At 46.6% G+C, this 27,908-nt stretch overlaps 1 protein-coding gene across 1 annotated transcript in view; it reads right to left on the reverse strand.

The window, feature by feature from the left end:
* Positions 1 to 27,908, reverse strand: part of SH3BP5 (SH3 domain binding protein 5) — a 76,443-nt gene that overhangs the window by 29,681 nt on the left and 18,854 nt on the right. The window contains exon 3 of the mRNA XM_008009177.3: positions 17,235 to 17,363. Within this exon, the coding sequence (XP_008007368.2) occupies positions 17,235 to 17,363 (129 nt within the window). The remainder of the gene's footprint in view (positions 1 to 17,234; positions 17,364 to 27,908) is intronic.

Genomic DNA, 27,908 nt, shown 5'->3' on the forward strand with positions numbered 1-27,908 from the left:
CAGACTTCCCTGGGTCATTCAGTACTGTTTGTTGCCTGGTACACTTAAGCACAGCCAAAGGAGCAATTGGTTCACTGAAACGTCAAACCCCTACCTCCAATCTAACTTTGCTTCTGGATCAGCATAACTTGGCTTAATTTTAACTATTGCCTGCAAGATCTGCAAAGGAATTCAAGGTCAGAGGGACAGAGGTGAAAATGAGGGCCTAATATAAACATGAGTTAGCACAACAAACCTTTCTGGTAAGCACAGCCTATGAAAATCGAGGGATCTATTATCATGCAAGTGTAAAGACACTCAGCATATGGCCGCAGCCAGGGAGCCCTGGCCGGAGCAGGCTGTCAGAAACAGCATCAGAGCACGAGGGCACACACAGCCAGGGGCCCCTCTGGCTGCCAGAGACCAGACCACTTCAGGCCACCCAGGGGTCTGTGGAAGGATGGGAATGGCCTAGTGATGCGGCCAAGACAGCAGCTCCGCCCCCACCTGGGGAGGCAGAATTGGCACAATCTGGTGTGGCAGGGGCTCTCCATGTGAGCCCAGGTTCCTGGCAGCTCTCCTTTCCACCTGGTATTGCCAAGCAAAGCAGGTCTGAGGAACTCAGGGGCCTCCTCCCAGCTCTCAATGGCTGGGAACAAACTGCAGCCAATGGAACTGAGAATGAAAAAGGATAAGATATCCACACAGAGGAATCCAAATGTCTCAGGGCTGAATGACTACACCTTAAGTCTTTGTAATTCTGTCAATTCCAAACATTCCTTTTTTATTTGTTTTGTTTCTGAGACAAGGCCTCACTCTGTCACCCAGGCTGGAGTGCAGTGGCACAATCACGGCTACGTGCAGCTTCAACCTCCCAGGCTCCGGAGAGCCTACCACCTTAGCCTCCCAGGTAGCTGGGACTACAGGAGCACACCACCATGTCCAGTTAATTTTTTGTATAGATGAGGTTTTGCCACGTTGCCCAGGCTGGTCTTGAACTCCTAGGCTCAGCTTCCCAAAGTGCTGAGATCACAGGCATGAGCTACCATGCCAGGCCTCAACCATTCCTCTTTATAGCAAGTACTCATTTTTCACCTTTACTTTGCACCACGCAACATGAAGATGCGGAAAGGATAAGATGCAATTTCTGCTCTCAAGGAGCTCACAGTTCCAGGGCAGGCTTCTTAACCCATGGTTTAAAGGTTAGGAACACAGATCAAGACTCAGGCTTCTAGACTCATTAGCTGTGTGACCCTGAGCACTTTGGTCTTACTTCTCTGTGCCTCAGTTTCCTCACCTGTAAAACACAGATAATAACAGAACCTAGCTCATGGGGTTGCTGCGAGGAATAAGTGAGTTAATACATATAAAGTGCTGAGAAAAGGCACGCAGTAAGCAGTACAGAGTGTCAACTGTCATAAGAAAGCATTATGTAGCATGAGCTTGTGCATATTAACCCACATGACATGCATGATATTTAAAGGAACGCGATATATACCGTGAAGTTATAATTTACACACCCATGCACGTGTCTGTTTTCAGAGGATGACATCCGTAACGTTCAAGTTCTCAAAGAAGCAGAGCTGACAAAAAGCTGAGGGAGTGGGGCTACAGGAAGGGTTCATAAAAGTTACATTGACTTGTGCCTTCTTTTTAATCCAGCAAAGGGTAAAAGCTAAGCGGTGCTGTCCAACAGAACTTTCTGCAGTAACGGAAATATTCTCTATCTGCACTGTCCCAAAATAGTAGCCAGCCTCCACGTGTGGCTATTGAGCACTTGAAATGTGGCCTGCCAGGGTGAATCAATGAATTTTTGGCTTCATTTTAATTAATTTACATTTAAGCAGCTATGTGTGGCTAATGGCTATTATTTTGAACATCACAGAGCTAGTCAGTCTAGGAAGAAAGAAGTCACAGGCAAAGACTAGATTATGCAATGATGCAAAACATTCCCTGATGTAATCAGAAATCATGAGTAGAACACCACAATGTACCCTGCAATTGTGAGTAGTGACGTGCACATACACTGAACCACAGCACAGAGAAGTCCAGATGCCGAAAGACAAGAGGGGCCAGGCCAGGCCGTGAAAAGCTTTGTGCGCTGTGGTCAGATTTGGGCTTGACACTGGAGACAGAAGAAATGTTCCGTACTAGCCAGGATTCTCCAAAGAAACAGAACTGATAGGATGTTTATATAAACATTTATTATAAGGAATTGGCTCATGCAATTATGGAGGCTGGCAAGTTCAAAATCTGCAGAGTTCAAAATCTCCAAGTAGGCTGGAGACCCAGGAAAGAACTTCTATTGCAGTTCAAGACCAAAGGTCGTCTGCTGCAGAATTCCCTCTTGCTGGTGGGAGGGTCGCTCTTCTGCTCTATTCAGACCTTTAACTGATTGGATGAGGACCACCTACACTGGGGAGGGCAATCGGCTTTACTGAAAGTCCACTGATTTAAATGTTTATGTCATCCAAAAACACCCTCACAGTAACAATCAGAATTATATTTGACCACATATCTGGACACTGTAGCCCAGTCAAGTTGACACATAAAATTAACCATCACATGTACTAAAGTTTTTGAGCAGGGCTATCAGCAGAACTGACTCTGGTAAGATAATTCAGCTGCGAGGCAGTGGGGAGGAATGGAGGTTCCAGGAGGCAGGAAGACCAGTTGAAAGGCTATTTCAGGCCGGGGGCAGTGGCTAACGCCTGTAATCCCAACACTTGGGGAGGCTGAAGTGAGTGGATCGCTTCAGGTCAGGAGTTCGAGACCAGCCTGTGGAACATGGTGAAAACCTGTCTCTACTAAAAATACAAAATTAGCCAGACTTGGTGGTGTACACCTGTAAGGTGAGGTGGGAGGACTGTTTGAGTCTGGAAGGCAGAGGTTGCAGTGAGCCGGGATTGCACCACTGCACTCCAGCCTGGGTGACAGAGTGAGAGAGTAAGAGACCCTGTCTCAAAAAAAAAAAAAAAAAAAAAAAGACCATTTCAATGCTCTGAGCAAGACATGAGGGATTACACCAAAAAAGTGACAATGAGAAATGACTCATTTAGTATTTGTTAAAGTATGAATGAATGGATTCTGTGACTTTACAAAACACACACTTTATGAGAAGCTAGCATTTCCTCACAAATCTCCAATATAATGTAGAATGCGTAAGGAGGTTTTCCATACAACATAAAGGGAGGGAAGTGATGTAGCAGAGAGATACAGGTAGTTACTATAGATACGGAGATACAGGTAGATACAGAGATACAGGTAGTTACTGTATTCCCACGCTCAACAGAGTCTTATGCCTGCTCTGTGCATAACATATGCCCACCTTTTACTCCTTCTAACTCACAGCCTTTCTAGAAGATAAACTATAGTACCAACATGGCAGTCTGTTAGCTGCTCCCAATATCCATTCCCCGCTTCGTCCTTAAAACAACCTTGCCTGGCTAGCTAAAAGACTCCAAGTCAAGCCTCCCTTGCAGCTACCTGTGACTACCTGACCAAGTTCTAGCAATGAATGGAAAATGTGTTGTCTGGGACTCCCAAGTAGACTCTTTAAAATAGAAGGGACATATATCCCTTCCTCATTTCCTCCTTCTGTCCTGAAATGCAGATGTGATGGCTGGAGTTCCTGGAGCCATCTTCAACCACGAGGTGACGTGGAAGATTGGACTCAAATACTAGGATGTGAGTAGCAAACAGAACACTAGGTTTCAGATGACCATGAAATCACAGCACTGATTCCGGACTGCCTAATTTAGGTCTTCGGTTAGTTGAGAGACGGAATCCTTGTGTGTTTAGGCCACATTTTTGAGTTCTGTTGCTTACAATCAAACATAATTCCTAATTGATAGATGATACAGCTATTATTTTGTGCACAAAAAATGTAGATTTCAAAATTTCAGGCCACATACCTTCGTCCATATATTTTCCTATGGCCTTGGGTGTTGATATGTGGCTAGGCAGAAGAGGAGCCCACATAAACTAATACAGCACCTTACACCTCATGATTTCCTTTCGACAGCTGCTCTCAATAAAGAGCCCACTGCAAATACTTTCTACCACCTTGGATAAGTGCCCAGGTCAGTGTGAAAACAGACACCCCCCCTTCTCTATATAAGGAGACCCTTCACTAAGCTGGCCCTACCCTGAGATCAAGAGACTTAAACTCAAAGAATGCGAAAACCTCAAAAGACTTTGATGTGCCACTGCTTTTAGAAATAACACAAAGCACTTTCTCTGGGGTGTGGTGCTTTGGCAAAGGGTTGGGGCATACACTTGGGGCTTACAGTGAATCGATGAGCAGAGGGCATCTTTTTGCTAATTCCATTTAAACCACTTCCTCAGGCCGGGCAGGATGGCTCACACCTGTAATCCCAGCACTTTGGGATGCCAAGGCGGGCAGATCACTTGAGGTCAGGAGCTTGAGACCAGCCTGGCCAACATGACAAAACCCCGTCTCTACTAAAAATACAAACATTAGGCTGGGCGCAGTGGCTCACGTCTGTAATCCCAGCACTTTCAGAGGCCAAGGCGGGCAGATCACGAGGTCAGGAGATGGAGACCAACCTGGCTAACACAGTGAAACCCCATCTCTACCAAACATACAAAAAATTAGCCGGGCATGGTGGCTCACATCTGTAATCCCAACTACTCGGGAGGCTGAGGCAGGAGAATTGCTTAAACCCCGGAGGCAGAGGTTGCAGTGGGCCGAGATTGCGTCACTGCAATCCAGCCTGGGCGACAGAGCGAGGCTCCATCCCAAAAAAAAAAAAGAAATATTAGCCAGGTATGGTGGCACACACCCGTAATCCCAGCTACTTGGGAGGCTGAGGCAGGAGAATCACTTGAACCTGGAAGGTGGAGCTTGCAGGTGTTCACTGTGTTCTTAAACTCCACAAGGTCATCCCACTGTGGAGAAATGAAAACTCCACCTGCAGCCTGCACTTCCAAGCTGCACTTCCGTTTCCCACTTGGTGTAAAGGGTGGTGTTCTGTCTCTCACACGTGGAGAGGTTCCTGCAGCATGACGAACCCCAAGTTGGGAATATGCAGTCCCACCAGGTTGGAAGCAGGGTATTCTAAGCTATGGGAATATTTGTAAGTCAGAACCACTTGAAGGCCCAGACACCATAAATCTCTAAGTCTTATCAGTCATTTACTTCTCAGCATGAATAATTTCACCGCACTCCAGCCTGGGTGACAGAGCGAGACTCCGTTTCAAAAAGAAAAGTAAAAATAAACCACTTCCCCAAAATGAAACCTACGAAGTAGGGCTTCCTAACCAGAGTCCATCATTGCCTTAACTGAAGCAAACAGGTGCTCCATCCTGTATGAGAAGGTAAACTCCCCCATGCCCATGAAAGTTTTAAATGGAAGAAACTAACAAATATCAAACTAATAAAGGCCATCAAGAATGGAGAAGGGGAAAGAACTGGTGGGAGGCAGAAACAGGAGGTGGTTGGAGGAGACGGGAAGACATAGCTGAGGAACCCACATTCTAGAAGATTCTTCAGAAGAGACCCAGTTGATGTGGCCTCCCATGAAGCCCTTCAGAATTCTACCGGGAGCTGACTAGCTCTCAGCAAAACCAAGCTAGTGAGGGTTGGTGGGGGACAGAAAAAAATCCTAGACCCAGCTCCTTATCTTAGAAACTCAATTTCGTCCCAGAACCACCAGGCTTGGGAGTAGCTAGAACAGCAGCGTGAGCATTTGCATGTTTTTAATATCACTCAGCTTTCCTGGCTGTGTTCACTTGTGCCCACTCAAGGCTACAGGCTAAGGAATGACAAAGTGGGAGCCGGGGTCCCTGCACAGCTCCACATGCTGTGGATTCAGGAACCCCAAGACAGGGCAGCTGACCCCAAAACTACTTTCTCCCTCTGGCTGATCAACACTACAAATTCCCTTTTGGTAGGGCTGCCAGATTTAGCAAATACAAGTACAGGCCTTCCAGTTAAATCTGAATTTCAGGTAAACAGTTTTTTTAGCTTATGTACCAAATACGGCATAGAACAAATTTATACTTTAAAAAATAATCTGAAATTTAACTGAAATTCCTGTGTTCTATCTGCCAATCTTACTTCTGGCTTAAACTCCACAAGGTCATCCCACTGTGTAGAAATGAAAACTCCACCTGCAGCCTGCACTTCCAAGCGTTTCCCACTTGGTGTAAAGGGTGGTGTTCTGTCTCTCACACGTGGAGAGGTTCCTGCAGCATGACGAACCCCAAGTTGGGAATATGCAGTCCCACCAGGTTGGACGCAGGGTATTCTAAGCTATGGGAATATCTGTAAGTCAGAACCACTTGAAGGCCCAGAGACCATAAATCTCTAAGTCTTATCAGTCATTTACTTCTCAGCATGAATAATTTCATCAGATTCTTCAGGGTAGATTTTCATAGAAGTCACAACTGGGAGGGCTGGGGAAGAAGTGGAAAAGAAAGGAAGGAAAGCAGGGGCATCCTCTGAGTCAGGAAAGGAACAGAAGGTGCACCAAGACTGCACAGCCATCTGGCCAGGGGCCCAAACCTCGTTGCCAAGCAACATAAAAAGGCCAGCCTGTGTCAACGAAACTCGTAGCAGAAATATAACCTATGGTCTGATTTCCTTTAACTGAAAAATTAATCACTCTACCACTCTTGCCAGGGAATGCCTGTGGTTTACAGAGGGGAAGGGGCTAACCACGTCCATGCAATCATTTTACTGAAAGCAGGGTACAGTTGAGAAGAAAGAAGGAAACATCTGAAGAGCATCGTGGTTTCAGGGAACCCAACTCCACACCCTGTTTCCCCTCTAACCACTACGCTGCGGTGACAAACCACACCTGTTAGCTTCAGAAAGAACACTGCCTGCCCGGCAGCACCAACTGGGGCTCAGCCATGCCTCTGTGAATAGCAAAGGAGACAAGAAAAAGGGAGTTGCCCATGACAAACCTCCCAAATGACAAGGTGATAGAGAGCAGCTCCTCCAGCACAATGCTTCCTGGCTAAGACCTGCCTGCAAACAGTCCCCCATGCGGGCTTCCTGCCACCTGCCAGACGGAATGGGGTGGAATGCAAGTGGCCCATGGCACCACCAGAAAAGAAAACCTAGGCCAGGCGTGGTGGCTCACACCTGTAATCCCAGCACTTTGGGAGGCCAAGGCGGGCGGATCACCTGAGGTCGAGAGTTTGAGACCAGCCTGACCAACGTGGAGAAACCTTGTCTCTACTAAAAATACAAAATTAGCTGGGCGTGGTGGCGCATGCCCCTAATCCCAGCTACTCAGGAGGCTGAGGCGAGAGAATTGCTTGAACCCAGGAGGCAGGGGCTGCGGTGAGCCAAGATCGTGCCATCGCACTCCAGCCTGCGCAACAACAGCGAAACTGTCTCAAAAAAAAAAAAAAAGGAAAAAAAGAAACAAAAAGAAAAACTCAAGATCAGCAACACTGTCCCTGTTCCAGCCCCAGATGCCTGAGGCAGAGCCAGCCAAGCAGGAGGTGCAACCCTTCTGGCAGAAGCCCAAAAATCTACTTCTCTGTGTCGGGAGCCTTTGACCTGGGTCAAAAGCTGCCGCTCATCTCCCTCCTGACCCCGTCCTAATTCAAGATTCCAAGCTTCCAAAGTGCAGCTGCTTCTTTCCCAGAATCTTCAGCCAAGACCGTCAGGCAGGATGCCATCTTTCAGGCAAGAGAGAGTTAAGAGTCCACGCTCCGTTCTTGCCATATATCTCCAGGAACTCTGCTTTGAGACAGATGCCCCGTCATTCCACTACGTGCCCTTACTTTGGGCAGCAGGAATGACGCAGTTCCCAGGAACTGGCCTGTGGCCACCCAGGGGGAACGTGACCAGGGCCACAGGGATGAACGTCACTGAGCCAGACCTCCTCACCCAAAGTCCCGCGGCAAGAAGTGCCCCCAGGCAGGCAAGTGGCTCTGTAGAAATGAAAGTGACTGGGAAGAAGGAAGGCATGACAAAGCCACGCTGAAGTCCTAGCAGGAACAGGGCAACATGAAGGGAAAGGTCCCAAGGATTCCAGATTCTTGGAACAAGAGCTTCTCAGTTACCCCAGCCCAGAAGAGGCAAGGGCGCGCAGGGAAATAACTGCATGAATGAGCTCAAAAACTGCCTTTAGTCCTAAAAGCCTCTCTTTCCAAGGCTCTGGCTTCCTTACCCACGTTCATATCCACACCGACCCCTTCCCTCAGATCTCCGCTCTTCTGTCTTTACCAGCCAGCCTCCCTCTTGTGCTTCGGAGTATGCAGTGTGCCTTTCCCCTCAAGCCTTCCTAATGGGCAGCATCCCCCGCCAATACACACACACAGTGACACACTCCCTGGCTTCTTCCCTTTGCCATCTACATCAGAGCCACACGGTTCAGCGCACTAACAAATAAGCCTCTCCGTGTGGCTCTTGGCAAATACAGTCAGTCCTCATATTTTTGAATTTACCTACTTACTAAGCTTTATTTGTAACTCCAAAATCAACACTTGCAGTGCTCTTGGGGCCATCCACCCACAAGCAGAGTGTGAAAAAATGAGCCACCTGATACATACGTTTCTAGCTGACGTCCAACACGAAGCTACTCTGCCTTCTTGTTTCGGCTCTCATACTGAAAACAAGTGTCCTTTCCTCGGTCCTTTTAGTGCTGTGTTTTTGACATTTTTGTGCTTTGTGTTGATGATTTTTCTCTATAAACTGGCCTCCAAGTATAGCAATTAAGTGCTTTCTAGTGCTCCTAAGTACAAGAAGGCTGTGATGTGCCTTATGGAGAAAATACTTGCATTAGACGAGCTTCGTTCAGGCAGAAGTTATACCACTGTTGGCTGTGAGTTCAGTGTTAATGAGTCAACAAAACGACACATGCAGAAAAAGGAAGAGGAAATTTGCCAATCTGAACATGAGTTCACTCTAGTTAAGTGCTAAAGTAACATCCGTTGTGCATGATGAAGCTATGGAAAAGATGAAAGTGCGGCTGGATTTGTGGATTCCATCTGGCACTAAGCCTGCGAGGTCACGACAGATTAAAAAAGCAGAGTGGACAGCATCATCATGAGGCTAAAAGCCAAAGAAGTTTAGAGTCACATCACCCAGAGTCAGGAGAACATTCAACCCTTTGCAGCTAGTGTTTTATTATCAAGACATATTGCATATAATTGATTATAAGAAACATACTAAATAAAGGGTCTTTAAACAGAAACACACATATAACAAAGTTATGTATTGATTGGCTGACAAAAATGTTGTGACCAGAGGCTCTTAGGAACCTACCCCTCTATTTCCCCTAGGCGCAAAACCTTGGTACTTGCCAATTCAGTGTCTTTGGCAACTTTATAGAATATGACTACCACAGATAATGAGAATTGATTCTATTTACCTCTGCCATAGCACCACCTTCATGTAGATGGGGTTCGTGGAGGATACAGACCAACTGTGTACTCCACAATGGCCAGCGCAGACAAAGGGGAGATGCTTTTCTTTGCCAATCCTCTGGCCTGCTATAATCCTCCCATAGTCTCACTCCATATCTCAAATGGAGAAGTCATCTATATACATATATATATATATGTAGGGGTGTGTGTATATACACACACACACACACACACACACCCCTATCCAGGTCAGTAACAAAGATTCTACTTTTGCTCAAACCAGCCCATCCCACACCCTTTTATAAGACTGCCATGAGGGGAATGTCAGCTCCATAAGGACAGGATCTTTGTTCTACGCTTGATAAGTCAACAAGTGGCTACAACAACACCTGGCATACAATAGGTGCTCAGTCAATAGCTACTGAAGAAAAGAAAATAATAAATTTTTTTAAATCCCCACCCAGACACGTGAAGTAATAACCTACATTTGACATATCCTTGAGTTTATATCCCACCTTTGCAGAACATCAGCCTCTCCAGGCTCTCATCCTCTCATTCTCCACTTATGAAATGGTTTTCCTTTTTTTTTTTTTTTTTGAGACAGGGTCTCACCCTTTCACCCAGACTGGAGTGCAGTGGTGCAATCACAGCTCCATGCAACCTTGACTTCTCAGGCTCACGCAATCCTTCTGCCTCAGCCTCCTAAGTAGCTAGGACCACAAGCAAGCACCACCATGTCTGCTTTTTTTTTTTAAAGAAATGGTGTCTCACCATGTTGCTCAGGGTGCTCTTGAACTCCTGGGCTCAAGCAATCCTCCCACCTCAATCTCCCAAAGTGCCAGGATTACAGGCATGAGCCACCACTCCTGGTCATGGAAGGTTTTTTACAAACAAAATCAATGCCTAGAATTTCCCAATAAAGGACCACTATAATACTCTGTTCTTCTAGGATTAACATAATAGTTCAGAAGATTAATTGATACGCTTGACCCATTTCATTTCATTCGAAACATGATTCTCCATCCATTCAAGGCCCATGCCACACTATCCCTTTGAGCATAGAGTGCTTTTGATCAGTCAAAAGGTAAGTCAGCTACTCCCTCCCTCATCATTTTCGATCCTCCAGCACATTCTGTCCTCACAAATAACTCACTATGCACTCAACCTACCTGGGCTCACTCTTATACACCTGGCACAATCTCTCTATCTTCCATAGCCCCCTTCCAGCCAGGAGAGGCTTGTTTCCTCTTCTACCAATAGGTTCTTTGTGGTGGTGATCTTTTTTTTATTACGAGGCAGCAGATTCACCAGATACTCAACATTTGGTAGAAAAATACATCTGGGATAATCTTACATTTGTTGGATCCAAATGCTTTACACGTACTAATTCAATCGCTATAGTTAATTGCAAAAGTAGCTAGAATACTTTGCAGGTAGAGTTTATCGTTCCCAACTCGTGAATTTGGACTGGCCCCATGACTGACTTTAGCTCATAAGATGTTAATAAACATGAAACAAGCAGAGGCTTGAAAAGGGTTCACCCTTTTTGTTCCTGGAATCTCAACACTGTATGAAAATGACCAGGCTAGCCTGGTGGATGAAAGATACATGTGGCCCAGTCACCCCTGCTACCCTAGCTGACCACCAACCAACTGCTTGATAGATAAGGCCAAGATCAGCCAGCCCCCTGCTAAACCACCAACTGATTATAAATGTGAGAGATCAGCTCTAAGCCCAAGATCAGAAAAGCTGGCCAACAAAACCATAAGCTAAATAACTGTCTTAAGCCATTAAGTTTTAGGGTGGTTTGTTTCATAGCAAAAGCTAACTGATATACAACTTTTCTTTCTTTTTAAGAGACAGGGTCTCACCCTGTCCTCCAGGATGGAATGCAGTGACACAATCATAGCTCACTGCATTCTGGAACTCCTGGGCTCAAGCAACCCTCCTGCCTCTGCCTCCTGAATAGCCAGGAATACAGGCATGCACCACCATGCCTGGCTACTTTTTGTAGAGATGGGGGTCTCACTACATTGCCTAGGCTGGCCTCGAACTCTTGGCTTCAAGCATTCCTCCTGCCTTGGCCTCCCAAAGTGCTGAGATTACAGGCCTGAGGTCTCTCAACCAGCCAACTCCATTTTATGGATGAAAAAAAATTGAGGCACAGAGATTAGGTAACCTGCCAAAGGTCCCACAGCCTTTAAGAGGTGAGCCTACAAGTCACTCTACAAGTTTCAAATGCTTTTCCTCTCCTTTGGAAAAGGACATCTCCTTTTCTAAAGGAGGTTATATGTAAGACATGGCCTTATATGGCCCCATAGGCACAAAACAGGCAACTTTCAGCACTAAATAACCCCCACTATTTTGCATTTATGCTACCCATCAAGTTTGCAAAGTGCTCTGCTCTCTTCTGACACATTCCAACCATTCAAAAATAACAAGGGTTGTCCAACGTCCATGGATGAATGGATAAATAAAATGCGGTATATACATTCAGTGAAAGGAAATTCTGTCACATGCTGTAACATGGATGAATGTTGAGGACATTATGCTAAGTGAAATAAGCCGGTAACGAAATGACAAATACTATATGATTCCTCAATACTTACATGAGGTAGCTAGGGTAGTGAAATTCACAGAACTAGAAAACAGAAGTGGTGGTTGCCTGAGCTTGGGAGAGGCGGGGAATGGAGAGTTAGTGTTGAACGGGTACAGAGTTTCCGTCTGGGAAGATGCAAGGGTTCTAGAGGTGGATGGTGGTGAGCGCTGCACAGCAAGTGAATGTGCATCCACAGTGTGAATGTCTTAATGCCATTCTTAAGAACGGTTAAAATGGGGGAGAGGCAAAAAAGAAGAGTAAAAATGGTATATTTTGTGTTGTATGTACCTTACCACAATTTTCTTAAAGAGGAGAAAATAAGGGTTGGGACTGACAGCGATAAAATGACAGGTCCAAAGCCACCGTTAGACCAGTCAGCACCCAGGGAGCCAGGTAAGCAAGATACACCCTGCTTTTCAGCGTCACTGAGTCACACGGGCTCTGCCCTCATCAGACGGCTCCCCCATCACATGCTGAAGGCCAGATGGGCTGGCAGATATGTCAAAGCAGATATGCCAAAGCTTAAAAACAAGCTTGGGCTCAAGGACAAAAACTCTCAAATCAAAGCCAGTGCCCTGCCCCCAACCTGGCATAGAAAACACACATAATGTTCCACCTCTGCTTGGCAGAATTTGGACTTGGTTTTCAAGATCACAGAACTGGATCTGACTCATTGGCTGGAAAATGAGCTCATATCAGGAAAAGTAAAAATTGATGCAAATTTTTAATGAACCGGTACAATTTCTACCAGCCCAACATGAGATTTTTTTTTTTTTTTTTTTTAAGTCAGGGTCTTGCTCTGTCACCCAGGCTGGAGGACAAGAGGCATCATGGCTCACTGCAGTCTTGAACTTCTGTGCTCAAGCAATCCCCCTGCTTCAGCCTCCTGAGGGCTGGGACCACAGGCACATATCACTATATCCAGCTAATTTTATAATTTTTTTTTTATTTCATATAGAGACAAGATCTCACTATGTTTCCCAGGCTGAAATTACCAATCTTTGTAAACTCTTCACAGAAAATCAAGTGTAGGAGGTTTTTCCCTTTCAAGTACCCTCAATTGAGATGCTGAATAGATAGACATGGATATTTCAGACACATAAAATCACCATTATACTATCTTATTTTTCTCCAAATAGCATACGTACTTTTATTTCAAAATATTCACAAAGTTAAGAAAAGGTGCAGTACAGATAACTTCTTGCATTCAACCATTTGAGTGAGGACCTGATGCTCCATCACCCCCCAAATACTTTTTGTAGTTGCTATTTCCTACAAATAAGGACTGTCTCTCACATAATAATGATGTAACCATCAAAAGTAGAAAATGCATTGACACATGACTACCATGTAATTATCATGATTTCTTTTCTTAAAAAATGGGATATAAATAGTAAGAGAAGGTACTGGGACTTATTTTCTTCTTTTTGTCTATTTTCTAAATTTTCTATAATAAATTCTACTTTTTTAATGAAGCCGAAACCCAAGCTCATGCTGGGATTCTGCTGTCAAACACACTATCTCACTTAAATCCTAAGGCCAACCTCATGAGATAGGCACGGCTGTTCCCTTGACTGCCAGCATTTCATGAACGAGGACGCAGGGACCCTGAGGATGCAGAGCCTCCTGAGTTGAAGTAGAAGGAACTGCTATCTGAAGGAGTCTCTCAGGCACCATTCCCTGCTGTACATAGCCAGAGAGGTTTGTAAATATAAAAAGGAAGGGGGTGGGGACAAGAACAGAGGAAGAAAACAGGAAGCCCCACTTGGCAGCAGCTGGAGGTGGACATCGCCCCCCTCACCATCAGGAAGGTGAGAGGAACATTCGCACACAAACAAGCTCATCCATCTGGCCTGAGCAGCCCGTCCTCCAGAGATGAAATGTGACATCCATGCCCTGCCTCAGCCTTTGAACATCCTTCCAGTTCCTTCGCTATTAACCAACAAGGTCCCTTGGGGTTGAGGGGTAGGAGTTAGGTTAGGAATCTAACCTTTTCTACCCTGCTTCTTCCTGCCCACCTGCAAGAAGGAAGGAGATTACGGGGAGGGCTTGCAGGCATAAAGCCAGGCAGGACGCTCTCAACATTCATCTTCATCTTCGGCTCTGCCCATTAAGAGTGACTCACTCATCCCCAGGACCTGGGCATCATCTGATTCGACCAGATGACTCAGTGCCTTGCCCAAGGGACTCAGTAATTGTCCTATTGTCCTCACTGGCCAAGAGAAGGGATGAAGAGATGGAGAGGAGCCACCATCCACTGCTTCCCAACAGACTAGGAGCCTCCCAGCCAGCTCCCTCCTACCTCTTTTGCCATCAAAGAAGATTTGGGGTGCAGAAGAACAGGGAGTGGTGTGAAATCCGCTTCAGGATGTGTCACAGCCAGCTGGGGACCCACCTGCTAAATGGGATTTGAATGAACCCAACCCAGACAAGGCTGGATTTGCCAGTCATGCCACTCTCCATCTGCTTACCTAGCTACCGGGTAGGAAAGAGGCTGTAAGTAAAGGAGCAACAGAGAGGAAAAGCTCATGACTTCAAGGGAGGGCAGGGGAGGAACCTCTGGTCTGTTGGTGGCTCCCCCAACATCATTCATTAGTTTGTTCATTTATTGATTTATACACTATTTGAGCACCTTCTGTATACTGGCATTGCAGACCTGGTAAGGAGCCAAATGAATGAAACTCTCTGCCCTTGTGGAGCTTCACTTACTGTAAACAAGTAAATTATAACAGGTCAGATGGGGAGAAGGCCCAGAGGGAAAAAGGGAAGCAAGGCATGGGGGCTGGGGCTGGCAGGGATGGTGGGCTGGGAATTACCATTTTAAATGTTAGCCTGAGAAGGCCTCATGGATAAAGGGACATTTGAGCAGAAACCTGAAGGAGATGAGGAATTGCGCTATGAAAATACCAGGGTTAGGACACCACCAAACAGAGGAAAAGGCAAGTCCAAAGACCTGAGGTGGGAGCACGTTTCACATGAGCACAGCCAAGGGAGCGACCTGAATCAAAGGACCAGCCTCGACACAAAGTCCCGGAGAGCCATCTCTGCCCCCACACCTGAACTCGGGGACCAGGCAAGGGAAACTTAAGGTAGAGAAGCCGCTTCCGCGACTCCAGCAGGATGCTTTAACAGACCATCCTTCAATCATTCTGCAGCATGGGCACATGGCCTGCTTTTAATAGACACGCGTGGGCTAAATGGCATCACAGAACCATAAATCCCCGTGTTAAAGACTTTCAGGAAAGGAGATTTTCTGAATTCCTCAATATTTATCCAATGTTTAAATTAAATCCTTAGAAGCTTCTCCTCAAACCTAACCTGAACCCTCCATACTTCTGTTTCAGGTCAAGAATGATATAACCTCGGCCTACAGTGGGTAGGACACATCCTCAACTTGGGGGGCATCTCAAAGATTGATGCAACATGGACACTTTGGAGGGGGAATGCCTCAGGGTGCTGGAATCTGTGGGAATTGGAAAGTCCTTTTTAGAGAAGGGTTTCTTCTCCCGGGAACGCTAGAAGCCTGGGCGGGGCCCAGCTGGAAGTGGAGAAAGGGAGTGGCTGCTGCTCAAGGCTTGTACAGACCAACAAGCCATCAGAACTTTGAAGTGTACAGTCCAGTGCACCAGGCCAGGGAAGGAAGAAGGGTTTCAGGCAGCCACTCTGTCTAGGAATAAAGGCAACATATCTGGCAAGGTCCAACCAGAAACTTCAGCTCAGGGTTCGGAGCACAAAACCCAAACACACAGATAGGATCCTGGTAGAACTCCCAAAGCAACAAGGGGCTCCCTTGAAGAGAAATTTGAGAGATGCATGGAGATAGGGAAAAGAAGAGGAATGATTAAGTCCTGGCCTCATTCTCTATGGGTCTATCTTAATATATTCCTAGATTTCTGGGACTTAATTTCCAAAGGGTCCATCCTACTGATATCTCCCCTACAGTACACAACATGCTGTGCACATACACAGTAGGTGCTCAGAAACTTTGCGTTGTTGTTGCTAATTTTTTCTTTTTTTTTTTTTTTTTTTTCTGAGACATACTTGTGCTCTGTCGCCCAGGCTGGAGTGCAGTGGCACAATCTCAGCTCACTGCAACTTCCATCTCCTAGGTTCAAGCGATTCTCATGCCTCTGCCTCCCGAGTAGCTGGGATTACAGGTGCCCACCACCACACCTGGTTAATTGTTGTATGTTTAGAAGAGAGGGGTTTCAACATGTTGGCCAGGCTGATCCCGAACTCCTGACCTCAAGTGATCTGCCCACCAAGTGATCAGCTTCCCGGAGTGCTGGGATTACGGGCATGAGCCACCATGCCCAGCCTCACTAAACATCTTCTTACAAGTGGACACTTTTGAAGGCAGCATCTTCTGTCGTGTCATAAACACACCACAGGGACAGCAATGGGTCATTCGCTAGTGAACTACAATTTGGACAAACTGCTTAGATCTTTTTGGGAAATCTGAACTCTCATCTCAAGAGGCATCACAGGGTTGGTGATTCACATTAGCTCTCTAATTGGGAAGCCCAAGCGGGCTGAGGAAGGTGAATAGAGCCCCCAGCCCAGGGCCTGCCACACGGCAGGTACCAGTAACTATTGGGGGCTCTTTACCTTCCCCGTTCACAGGGCGTGGGTATCGACACAAGTGGCACATCACGTCACACAGCAGCCAAAGGAAGACCAACTCCTAAACCAGAACCCATTACCACGCAGCCCCCAGCAATCGCCTGATCACAGCTCCCCTCCGCCACTCCCCTTCCAGTGTTTCACCGCTTCTTATTTGGGCTTTCAGGACAAAGAACGAAAGTTTCAGCAGGACAATGGCCTGTGAATCTGCTAAGGAGTGTATAAGAAATCACCTACCAAATCTTAAAAAGGGAAAAAAAAAAGAAAGAGAGAGAGAGAGAGAGAGAAAGAACCAATGTTTCAAGAGAAGCAGAAGGCTAAACACTTCCAAGAGTGAGGCGAACGTGAGGGAGGAAGCGCATCTTCCTACCGCTGCCTGACAGGTTGTCATTAGGAACAGAGGAGCAGAGGAGGAACACGTTCTGGACATGTCCCCGTAAGCACACCCAGCCCCAGCTCAGGGAGCACCCACTTGCAGGGTCATCCAAATGCCAGCACTCACACCCTATTAATAGTGTCGAGCACTGAAATGAAGCAGACTGCGGTGGGGTGGGTCACTGCAGATAAGACATATAGGACTCAAGCTCCTAGCCTTCAGCAGGAGATACAGAGTCAAAGGCACCCTCAAAACTGAGGGGTAGGGAGGCTTGAGGGAGTGGAGACATCTATGGGGCTATCTTACCTGCCTCGCCACCCTCCGTGCCTCCCAGTAGGGCTTGGAGTCTTCCACAGCTTTTCCAATTTTCTTCACCAGTTCGTCCAGTTTCACCGTTGCTTCAACCAGAACAGAGCGGAACTTCTGACGAGCATCCTGCAGCCAGGGGAAACCGAGGAAACACAGTTCAGGCTTAAGAAGGGATCTGCAAACACCTACTGGACCTAGACAAAAACACCAACAAAGGACTTTACCCAACATACAGACCTCTAAAGTAGCACCTTTGTAAGACAGTGTCTAGAGCAGCACCGCCCAAAAGAGCTTCCTGCCATGGCGGAAACGTCCCGTGCTCTGCACCGTGCAGTGCGGCGGCCACCAACCACGTGTGGCTACCAAGCGCTTGGAACTGGCTGGTGTGACTGAGGAAAGGAGTTTTTAGTTTATTTAATTTTAATCAGGTCGGGCGTGTTAGCTCAAGCCTGTAATCCCAGCACTTTGGGAGGCCTAGGGAGGCGGATCACTTGAGGTCAGGAGTTGGATACCAGCCTGGCCAACATGGCAAAACCCCATCTCTACTAAAAATACAAAAATTAGCCAGGCATGGTGTCAGGCACCTGTAGTCCCAACCACTCAGGAGGCTGGGGCACAAGAATCTCTTGAACCCAGGAGACAGAGCTTGTGGTGAGCAGAGATCATGCCCCTGCACTCCAGCCTGGGTGACAAAGCACAACTCTGTCTCAAAAAAAAAAAAAGTTTAGTGAGCAACAACGCAAAGTTTCTGAGCACCTACTGTGTATGTGCACAGCATGTTGTGCACTGTGGGGAGATATCGGTAGGATGGACCCTTTAGAAATTAAGCCTGTCTCTGCCAAAAATACAAAAATTAGTCGGGCACAGTGGGGGGGCACCTGTAATCCCAGCTACTCAGGAGGCTGAGGCAGGCCAATCATTTGAATCAGGAGGCAGAGCTTGCAGTGAGCCGAGATCATGCCACCGCACTCCAGCCTGGGTGACAGAGTGAGACACTGTCTCAAAAATAATAATAATAATTCATTCACTATATTTAAAATTTTTTAATTAACATGGCTAACAACTACTATATTGGATAGTATGGTATAGATTAAAAAGCTTTGTCCAGGACCTCTGAACAGCATGTTGTCAAAGCTCAGGATTTTAATCAGAGACATGGATTCAATGCTGACTAAACATCTTTCTGGGGAAGAATGTCCAGCCGCCTCTGGCAGCTTCAGTCCAAATGATGCTGTCAATGTTAAACACTGAGTGCAAATTTATTTATTTATTTACCACATGCCAGACCTGGTCCTGGGCCTTAGGCGTGGCCCTGTCTCCAGGGCACTTACAGCCTGGTGGGTGAGGTAGGTATTACAGCCCATTCCAGAAAAGTCAGTGACAAGGTAGGAATGGTCCAGGCGCCATGGAACTCAGCAGGGAAGAATGGCACCAGACCATGTATCAGAGGGAGAGTCACAGGAAACTTCCAGAGGAGTACTATCTAAACAAAAGTCCAAAGCATGAATAGGAATTCGGGGGAGGGAAAGAAAATACTGAGTCCCAAGCAGGCAGCAGAGCCTGTGTCCAGATAAGAGGGGAATGGGAACAGCATGGTGTTTGCAAGAAACCGAAGGAGGCCGGAGGTCTGGAATGTGGGGAATGGCAAGAGATAAGGGGTGGCCATCCATCCTGGCAACAGCAACTAGTAACTTGGACCTTGACAGGAGTTAGGAAGGCAAAGGAGGATTGTGTAAGGCTTAATCATGTTGTAAAAGTCAAGAAACCAGATCCAAGAGGTATGAGAGAAAAAAAAAAAAAAAGTTAAATAAGTTAGTCTCAGGTCTAGGAAGACCTATTAGGAGGGATCAGGTCAGTGACTCAAACCCCACATCCCCTCTACCTCTCCCTCAGGCATCTGCCTGACAAAGCCACACCTAGGGGAGGGAGGGACACATGCATAAGTTTAAAAAAACGGGAAATGAGGCCAGGCACGGTGGATCATGCCTGTAATCCCAGCACCTTGGGAGGCCAAGGCAGCTGGATCACCTGAGGTCAAGAGTTCGAGACCAGTCTGACCAACACAGAGAAACCCCATCTCTGCTAAAAATACAAAATTAGCCGGGCGTGGTGGCACATGCCTGAAATCCTCAGCCTCAGGAGACTGAGGCAGGAGAATAGCTTGAACCTGGGAGGCAGAGGTTGCAGTGAGCCGAGATCACTCCATTGCACTCCATCCTGGACAATAAGAGCTAAACTCTGTCTCAAAAAAAAAAAGGAAAATGGCCAGGCACAGTGGCTCACACCTGTATTCCCAACACTTTGGGAGGCCCAGGTGGGAGGATCGCTTGAGCCCAGGAGTTCAAGACCAGGCTATAGTAAGACCCTGTCTCTATAAAACACAAAACTAGTGGCCAGGTGCGGTGGCTCACACCTGTAATCCCAGCACTTTGGGAGGCCGACACGGGCAGTTCACAAGGTCAGGAGATCGAGACCATCCTGGCTAACAAGGTGAAACCCCGTCTCCACTAAAAATACAAAAAAATTAGCCGGGCATGGTGGCAGACGCCTGTCGTTCCAGCTCCTTGGGAGGCTGAAGCAGGAGAATGGCATGAACCCAGGAGGCAGAGCTTGCAAGTGAGCCAAGATGGCGCCACTGCACTCCAGCCTGGGCAACAGAGTGAGACTCCATCTTTAAAAAAAAAAAAAAAAAAACTAGCTGGGCATGGTGGCATGTGCCTATGGCCAGGGCGGGAAGATCGCTTAAGCCCAGAAGGTTGAGGCCACAGTGAGCCGAGATCACACCACTGCATTCCAGCCTGAACAACCCCGTCTCAAAACAAAAAGAAAAGAAAAGAAAAGAAAAGGGGAAGTGGATACTCCAAAGGAACAACACATGATCACGAGCTATGGGGCTGGAGACTCAACACCCACCTGCAGGTAAAACATGTGTCCTATTGGCTAGAGAGGCCTGCCTCACAAGTAACTATCAGAAAAATGTTATTTTTTTTTTTTTTTTTGAGACAGTCTCACTCTGTCACCCAGGCTGGAATGCAGTGGCATGATCTCGGCTCACTGTAACCTCTGCCTCCCAGGTACAAGCAATTCTTGTGCCTCAGCCTCCCAAGTAGCTGGAACTACAGGCGTGTGCCACCACGCCCAGCTAATTTTTTTTTCCATATTTTTAGTAGAGATGAGGTGTCACATGTTGTCCAGGCTGGTCTCAAACTCCTGGCCTCAAGTAATCTACCTGCCTAGGCCTCCCAAGGTGCTGGGATTACAGGCGTGAGCCACTGCACCTAGCCAAAATTTTATTTCTAAACATGCAATTGCAGGGGTCTCATGGGGGTAGAGGAGGCTCTGATCAGTTCTAATGCGTCCCGTCATCCCAAGCTGCGGGCTTGCTAGATGGGTTTGAAAATGCCGCCGGCATTCCAAAATATGAGGGTAAAAGTTCCACCTCCCATGGGAGCGCCTCAGCTCCCGAGGCTGGATCCCACATCCAACACAGGCTTTGCCCCCCTTCCCCTGGTTCTGTGCCATCATCATCATCCTGATTTCCTCTGCCTTCTCCCTTATCAGACCAGGCTCAGGGTCATCCGCTGCAGCTTCTACAGGCAGAAAACAAGACCAGACTTGTTCTCGGGGGAAGTGCCCAGGGAATAGAGAAGCCCCACAGAGCTTCTATAGGACTTGGTTTCCAGCAAGTGGGAAGCAGCATGCTGTCAAAGCCCAGGATTTTAATCAGAAACACAGATTCGATGCTGACTAAAGTTCCTTCTGCAAGGCCCTAAGCAGGGCCTTCTCTATGAACCATTTGTATTACCTATAAAATTATTACTTTCCATCCTATAGGGAGGGCTTTTAGAAGGAATCAAGGAGAATACAAATGTAAAACATTTATTGAGCACACAGTCAGTGCTCAATAAATGTATACAATTTTTCCTCCTGGCATAAAAAGAGACCCCGAGACCCTATTAAAAACTACCCAGGGAGTTTCCCGGAGACAAGGGCACAGCGGACATAATAACCTGTTACACTGTGCAGGCAGCCGCTTTGCAAGATGCACTCGCATGCATGACCACATCCTCACGGTCACCTCCCTGGTGGTGGGCAGTGCCAGTGCTATCCACATTCACACCACTAAGAAAAACTGAGGGCCAGATTGGTCAGCATGTGGCCTGCAGCAGGTCACATCATCCCCCACGCCTACTCTGTTAAATGAGAACTGGGCCCCAAAGCAGCTTAGTGCATTTGGCTGCTATGCTGTGTAGTAAATGTCAGGGAAAATTCACATTAAAAAAAAAAAAAAAAGTGAATTCTCAAATTTTTAGTTTAAAGAAAGAAAAATAGCTAGGTGTAGAGCAGAAGGTGCCCCCTTAGGCAGGGGTTACCCTCCTCTCCAGTCCCTATCACTCTGGTGCCTGAATCACTCATTCAGGTTCCCTGCCCAGCGGCTAAAGACATCTGATCTGCCAAGAGCTCTTTAGGGCAACCCACCAACACTGCCTTTGTGGAGAAAGAAGGATGGATACAGGGCACAGACTGACTGACTGCTATGTGGCAGGCACTACTGTCAGGGCTTTAACCCCACCAATTTGTGCAATCGCTAACAATCCTAACAGGTAGGTGCCATTGTTGTTATCCACATTTTACACACGAGGAAATAGAGGCAAGGAGAAGAAAGGTAACTTGCCCAAGGTCACAGACCTGGGAAATGACAGAGCAACAATTAAAGTCAAGCAGTGCTAAGACTACGTATACACATTGAGCAACAGACACACGGCTGAGAAGGCCACTCAACCGAAGTCAGACGTGAAGAAAGGGGATTCCACCAGACAGAGAAGGGTGTCATTCGACCCTCCAGCATGGACAGGCTGGCCTGGTAGGGGCTGGAGCCAGGAAGCCTCCTGGGCCATATAAAGGCATCTGAACTTCATCCCATGAGCAATGGGAGACCATGGCATGGTGGGGGGAAGGGGAGATTACTTCCTGTTTCTTTCTTTGCAGAAGATTTTCTGGCGCTCGTTCATCACTGAAATCCTGTCTCCCTCTGCTATTCTCTATTTGCCATTTCTCTTCCTTTGGCCATCAATCATATCTCAAAAGTGAACCTTTTAACCTGGTTCTGTGTGGTGGCTTTTCTTCCCATACGGTTACTTAAGTCTCAAGTAATTTATTTCCAATGCACCCTTTGTCAGAAATAATTAAAGAATGCATTCTACCACAAAAAGGAAACATAATCATAGTTTACTAGATGTCTCAACTGTGAATAGCATTTACCTAGCTGCAATAAGGTAATCAAATACTGACCACCATGGATTCTGTTGAGAGGACAGGAGATGGGAAAAGTACGAGACAGAGGGCGAAAAGAGACAAAACCTCATCTTCCACAGCAGGATGTCAACAGATAGTCACCCAAACGAAAAAAATCAAGTAGTCGTCACACAGTACATACTACTTGGTCATAGAAGTGAATACCTCCATCAGCTAAAATATATTAAACTAATATAGTTAACTGTCTAGGGGAGAAAAAAACAGAGGTAGGGTGGGCGAATGGGATAGTATAGGGCTTTTTGTTTGCTTTATTTTGTGTTTCTGTTTTTTGGGGGGTTTTTGGGTTTTCATTTTCACTTGCTCTTAGCCGAAAGACCGAGAAGCGATGGCGTTTTTGTTTTCCTAAGAGACAGAGTCCTGCTATGAGGCCCAGGCTGGAGTATGGTGGCTATTCACAGGCATGATCATATCACACTGTGGCTTCAAACTCCTGGGCTCAAGGCATCCTCCTGCCCCTCTCAAGTAGTTGGGACTACAGGTGTAGAACACCCTGCCTGGATTTTTGTTTTCAACTGTAAAATACCACAGATTTTTCTAAGCAAGGGTATGACCCGATCAAATTTAGGTTTTACAACATTGTTACCTGGGTGCAGCGTATGTTAAAAGACCCCTCGGGTGATTCTGATGGGCAGGTTCAGGGCCTGCCAGTCTGACTGATGCCCTTTTTGTGACTATCTGTGTTGAGTGTGTGACCATCAAAGGGTATTAAACCCAGAAGACTCGATGTGACATCAGCGTTTCCTTCTATAAATGAGGTTGTGCTGCCAGCAATGATGCATGACTGGCTGACATCCAACCACCAACACGCCTATTCATCAAAGATGCACTGAAACTAAACACAAAGCCAGTGCCCGCCCCCGCCCCCCATCCCCGTAAGAAAAGGCCCACCCAGCTGTTACCATTCCACTGAGGGTCACAGCTACTTGGGTAACAGTTCCCAAAAGTACTGAGGTAGGAGAGGCCACAAACCAAAATCTTTCCTATCCCCAGCATTACAGCCCCAATATGCCTTGGTCCTCACCCCCACCTCTCAGTCCCTAGTGATGTGACAGGGCCTGGCCACAGTCATACTCCTAGCCACAGTGACTGTTCTGTGAGCAGGGGCGATAGACGTGACCCATCACAACCAATGAGACTTCATTCTGGGACCTTTCTGAGACTGTCAGAGGAACTTTCTTCCACTGAGATGTTTAAGAGGATGGAATGAAAGCCTACAGCAGACAGCAGCCATCTTGGCACCATGAGGGGAGAGCCTGACAGAGAAGAAGGGAAGGAGACCCCTAGGAGGTCCCAGTGGCACTTGGAGCCTCTGGACCCAGCAACGCCTTACAACCTACCCCTGAGCCAAGACAGGCCCCCTTCCACTATCATTCTATTTTGTTCAAGCTAGCTAAAATTGTATTGCTGTCACTTGTAGTTGAATTAAGCTTTAAACATGCGATTGAAAGATACACCTTATGGAAGTCATATTAGCATAGGAAAGCAAGGGCCAACCAACCAACATTCTTTTTTTTTTTTTTTTTTTTTTTGAGATGGAATCTGCTCTGTCGCCCAGACTGGAGTGCAGTGGCCAGATCTCAGCTCACTGCAAGCTCCGCCTCCCGGGTTCACGCCATTCTCCTGCCTCAGCCTCCCGAGTAGCTAGGACTACAGGCGCCCGCCACCTTGCCAGGCTAGTTTTTTGTATTTTTTAGTAGAGACAGGGTTTCACCATGTTAGCCAGGATGGTCTCGATCTCCTGACCTCGTGATCCGCCCGTCTCGGCCTCCCAAAGTGCTGGGATTATAGGCATGAGCCACTGCGCCCGGCCCCGACCCACATTCTGTAGCATGGCAAAGCACTGTAATTAAGTACAGTTTGCTGGCGGGCTTCTGCCCCTGACAATAAAGCCATGTGTATAAGGAGCAGAGTCTGTAGAATTTAGTTCAACCTAGCTTTTATGAAGCATTTCTTCAGATACATCTTAAAGCTACCTTGCCACAATTGAACTTGGGCTTTTTGTCTTGTTTCTTAGTTAAAGAAAAGACTTGACCGTGATTCTTTGCCTCCTGCAATTACAAGCAAATGTGTTTTCCAAGATCAAAGTGGGGGTGGCTTCGGGAATGTCCAGAGAGGAGAGTAAGCTGACTGCTTTCCCTGCAGGAAATGAGCCATGGAGAGGAGTGGCTCAAAAGTACAAGCTTATCTGAGAGGGCGAGCAGACCTTCCACCAGTCAAGAAAAAGAATCCATTTACCATCCCAGGGCTGTTTACCAGGGGAATTTTTAGATCAGCACTTGAAAGAGTTCTCCAACAGTTTCCTCTGCTTGGAGGAGGCCTCAGCTCTTCAAATCTGAAGCGTTTCATCCATTAGGTGACTCAGACTGAAGGTAATTTATTCAAGCAAAGAATTGCTGGGGGTGGCAGAGTCTCCCTGTTTGACTGTGTCAGTGTGTCAGACACACAGCCCTATGTCAGATAAGAGCTCAAGCTAAACCACACCAGCCAGCACCAGTATACACTGGAAGCAGCATGCAGGTTGAACATGCAGCACACAGGATGAGTCCCTGTTTTCTGGCCAATCGCTTACCTGCTCACCTCAATTACCTTGCCTGGAAACTCAGAATCGTGGCTTTTCCTCTTCACAGGTGTCCCCAGAATTAAGTGAGATAAAGATGGGATGGTGGTGTTTAAAAAATAACTGTCCTACATGTTAGAGACAACACCATACTTCAAAAGATCCTTATGAATGCCATTTACAAGTATACCACTTTCACTTGGCAGAGAGACACACAACAACCCTGTAAAACAGGCTCAGCCAGAATTTCCATCCCGAGTTTACAGATAAGAAAACTGGAGGCCAGGTGCAGTGGCTCACTCCTGTAATCCCAGCACTTTGGGAGGCTGCAGGCACATCACCTAAGGTCAGGAGTTCGAGACCAGCCTGGCCAACATGGCAAAACCCCATCTCTACTAAAAACACAAAAATTAGTCGGGCATGGTGGGTGCCTGTAATCCCAGCTACGTGGGAGGCTGAGGCAGGAGAATTGCTTGAACCCAGGAGGTGGAGTTTGCAGTGAGCTGAGATCACACCACTGCACTCCAGGCTGGTGACAGACACTCTGTCTCAAAAAAAGAAAAACAAAAGAAAACTGGAGCCCTGGAGTTCCAGGTGACCTAATCTCTTTGCATAAGGTCACAGGACTAGTAAGTGTCAAGTGTTAGATGAAAGCAGACATCTTCAGTACTTTTTGTTCTTTGTTTTTTGAGACAGTATCTCTCTCTGTTACCCAAGCTGGATGCAGTGTCGCAATCACGGCTCACTGCAGCCTCCACCTCCTGGGCTCAAGCAATGCCCCTATCTCAGCCTCCCAAGTCGCTGGGACTACAGGCACGTACGACCACACCTGGCTAATTCTTAAATTTTTCGTAGAGATGAGGTCTCACTATGTTGCCCAGGTTGGTCTCAGACTCCTGGGCTCAAGCAATTCTCCTGCCTCGGCCTCCCAAACTGTTGTGATTACAGGTGTGAGCCACTGCGACCGGCCATCTTCAGTTTTCTAGTCCAGTGTGCCAGTCACTTCACCAGTGGTTCTCAGAGTGTGGTCTGGGGAAACCACTGGTGGGGGTGGGGCACCTGGAAACCTTTTCAAGGAGTCTGCAAGATGGAAGCCATTTTCATTAATAAAGACTGGCCATTTTCACTGTCATTCTGAGTGTTCAGTAGAGTTTTCCAGAAGCTACCTGACAGTGACACGGCATGAAATGACACGAAATGCAGAAGGAGGTGAGAGAATCAGCTCTTCTATTAAAGCCAGACATTAAAGAGACTTGCGAAAGTATGTAAAACAATTACTCTTTCGTTGAATTTTTTGTTTGGAAAAATAGTCCTTTTTCATAAAATATATTTTTGTTAACATGTAATAGGCTGATTGTCATTTTAATGAATATAGACCTTTGAAATAAATGTCTTTTGATTTCTATATGGCGAATATTAATACTATCCACAAAAATGAAGCTCTCTGGGGTACTCAACGATTACCAAGAACGTGAAGGGGGACCTGTAGCCAAAAAGTTTCCAGTGTGCTGCATGCACCTGCCCTCGGGCCTGCTCTACATAGACCCCTCTTGAACCAAAGACAAGAGTGTACTTTCAATAAGAATGAAGCAGTTGTTCCTTCTCAGATCTTTTTTAAATGCTTCTGATTCTGTCAGGGAGAAAGACTTCATTTGGTACCACAATGTCTTCAGCACCTGAATACATTTGCTAATCTCTTTCTTAAAGAAAAGGGAAGCTAATCCAGGCTCAGAGCCTTCCATAAAGAGGGGAATCTGCTAGAATTTGATAAGGAGAACTATAAATCCACCGGAAACAACATAACATTACTCTGAAAATCATAAGCTGTACCCTGACAAGGTGGGCACTCCCTATGTATGTATTATTCTTTAAAAAAACACCTGCTTAAAAAATGTATTTTCCTTTGATGGTTTTCCATGTATAATAAGGATATTTCCTTTTCAAACTGAAGTAAGGCTGGGCGCCGTGGCTCACGCCTGTAATCTCAGCACTTTGGGAGGCCAAGGCGGGTGGATCACCTGAGGTCAGGAGTTTAAGACCAGGCTGGCCAACATGGTGAAACCCTGTCTCTACTAAAAATACAAAAAAAAAATACAAAAAAAAAAAAAAATAGCCAGGCGTGGTGGCGGGCACCTGTAATCCCAGCTACTTGTGAGGCTGAAGCAGGAGAATCATTTGAACCTGGGAGGCAGAGGCTGCAGTGAGCCAAGATCATGCCATTGCACTCCAGCCTGGGCAACAAGAGTGAAATTCTGTCTCAAAAAAAAAAAAAAAAAAAAAAAAAAAACTACAGTAAAAACATGAACCAATTTAAAAGACAACATGGAATAAATAGCACACGCAGTCCTAGAATATGGCAAAAATGATGGCAGCAGCAGTAGAATAAGTGGAGTTAGGGAAATCCAGCCCTAGAACGATGGAAAAGTCTCCATTAGCAGGAACATACTAGAATTCTATGATAAAAGGCACTATGAAAACATCTGACTCACTGGCCAGTAGTAAAGGTACCTGAAATGTTCCATTCACTATCACTTTTAACGGCAAAACCACATTTACTTTTGCACCAACCTAATACAAATCATGCTTTCTTTTCACCCATCCAATCTATTCTCTAAGAGCACTTGTGGCAGCTACTAGAACACACAAAGAAACCACTTTAAATAGCACTTGGGTGAAAAGGGAGCAAGTGCTCTCCAGCACTGGCTGATGGAACTTCTGTGAGGATGACATGTGCTACATCTGTGCCATCCAACACAGAAGCCACGGCCACTTGTGGCCAAGCAAACACTCGAAATGTG

Source organism: Chlorocebus sabaeus, chromosome 15 (assembly GCF_047675955.1).
Source record: "Chlorocebus sabaeus isolate Y175 chromosome 15, mChlSab1.0.hap1, whole genome shotgun sequence".
NCBI classification, from domain to species: Eukaryota; Metazoa; Chordata; class Mammalia; order Primates; family Cercopithecidae; genus Chlorocebus; species Chlorocebus sabaeus.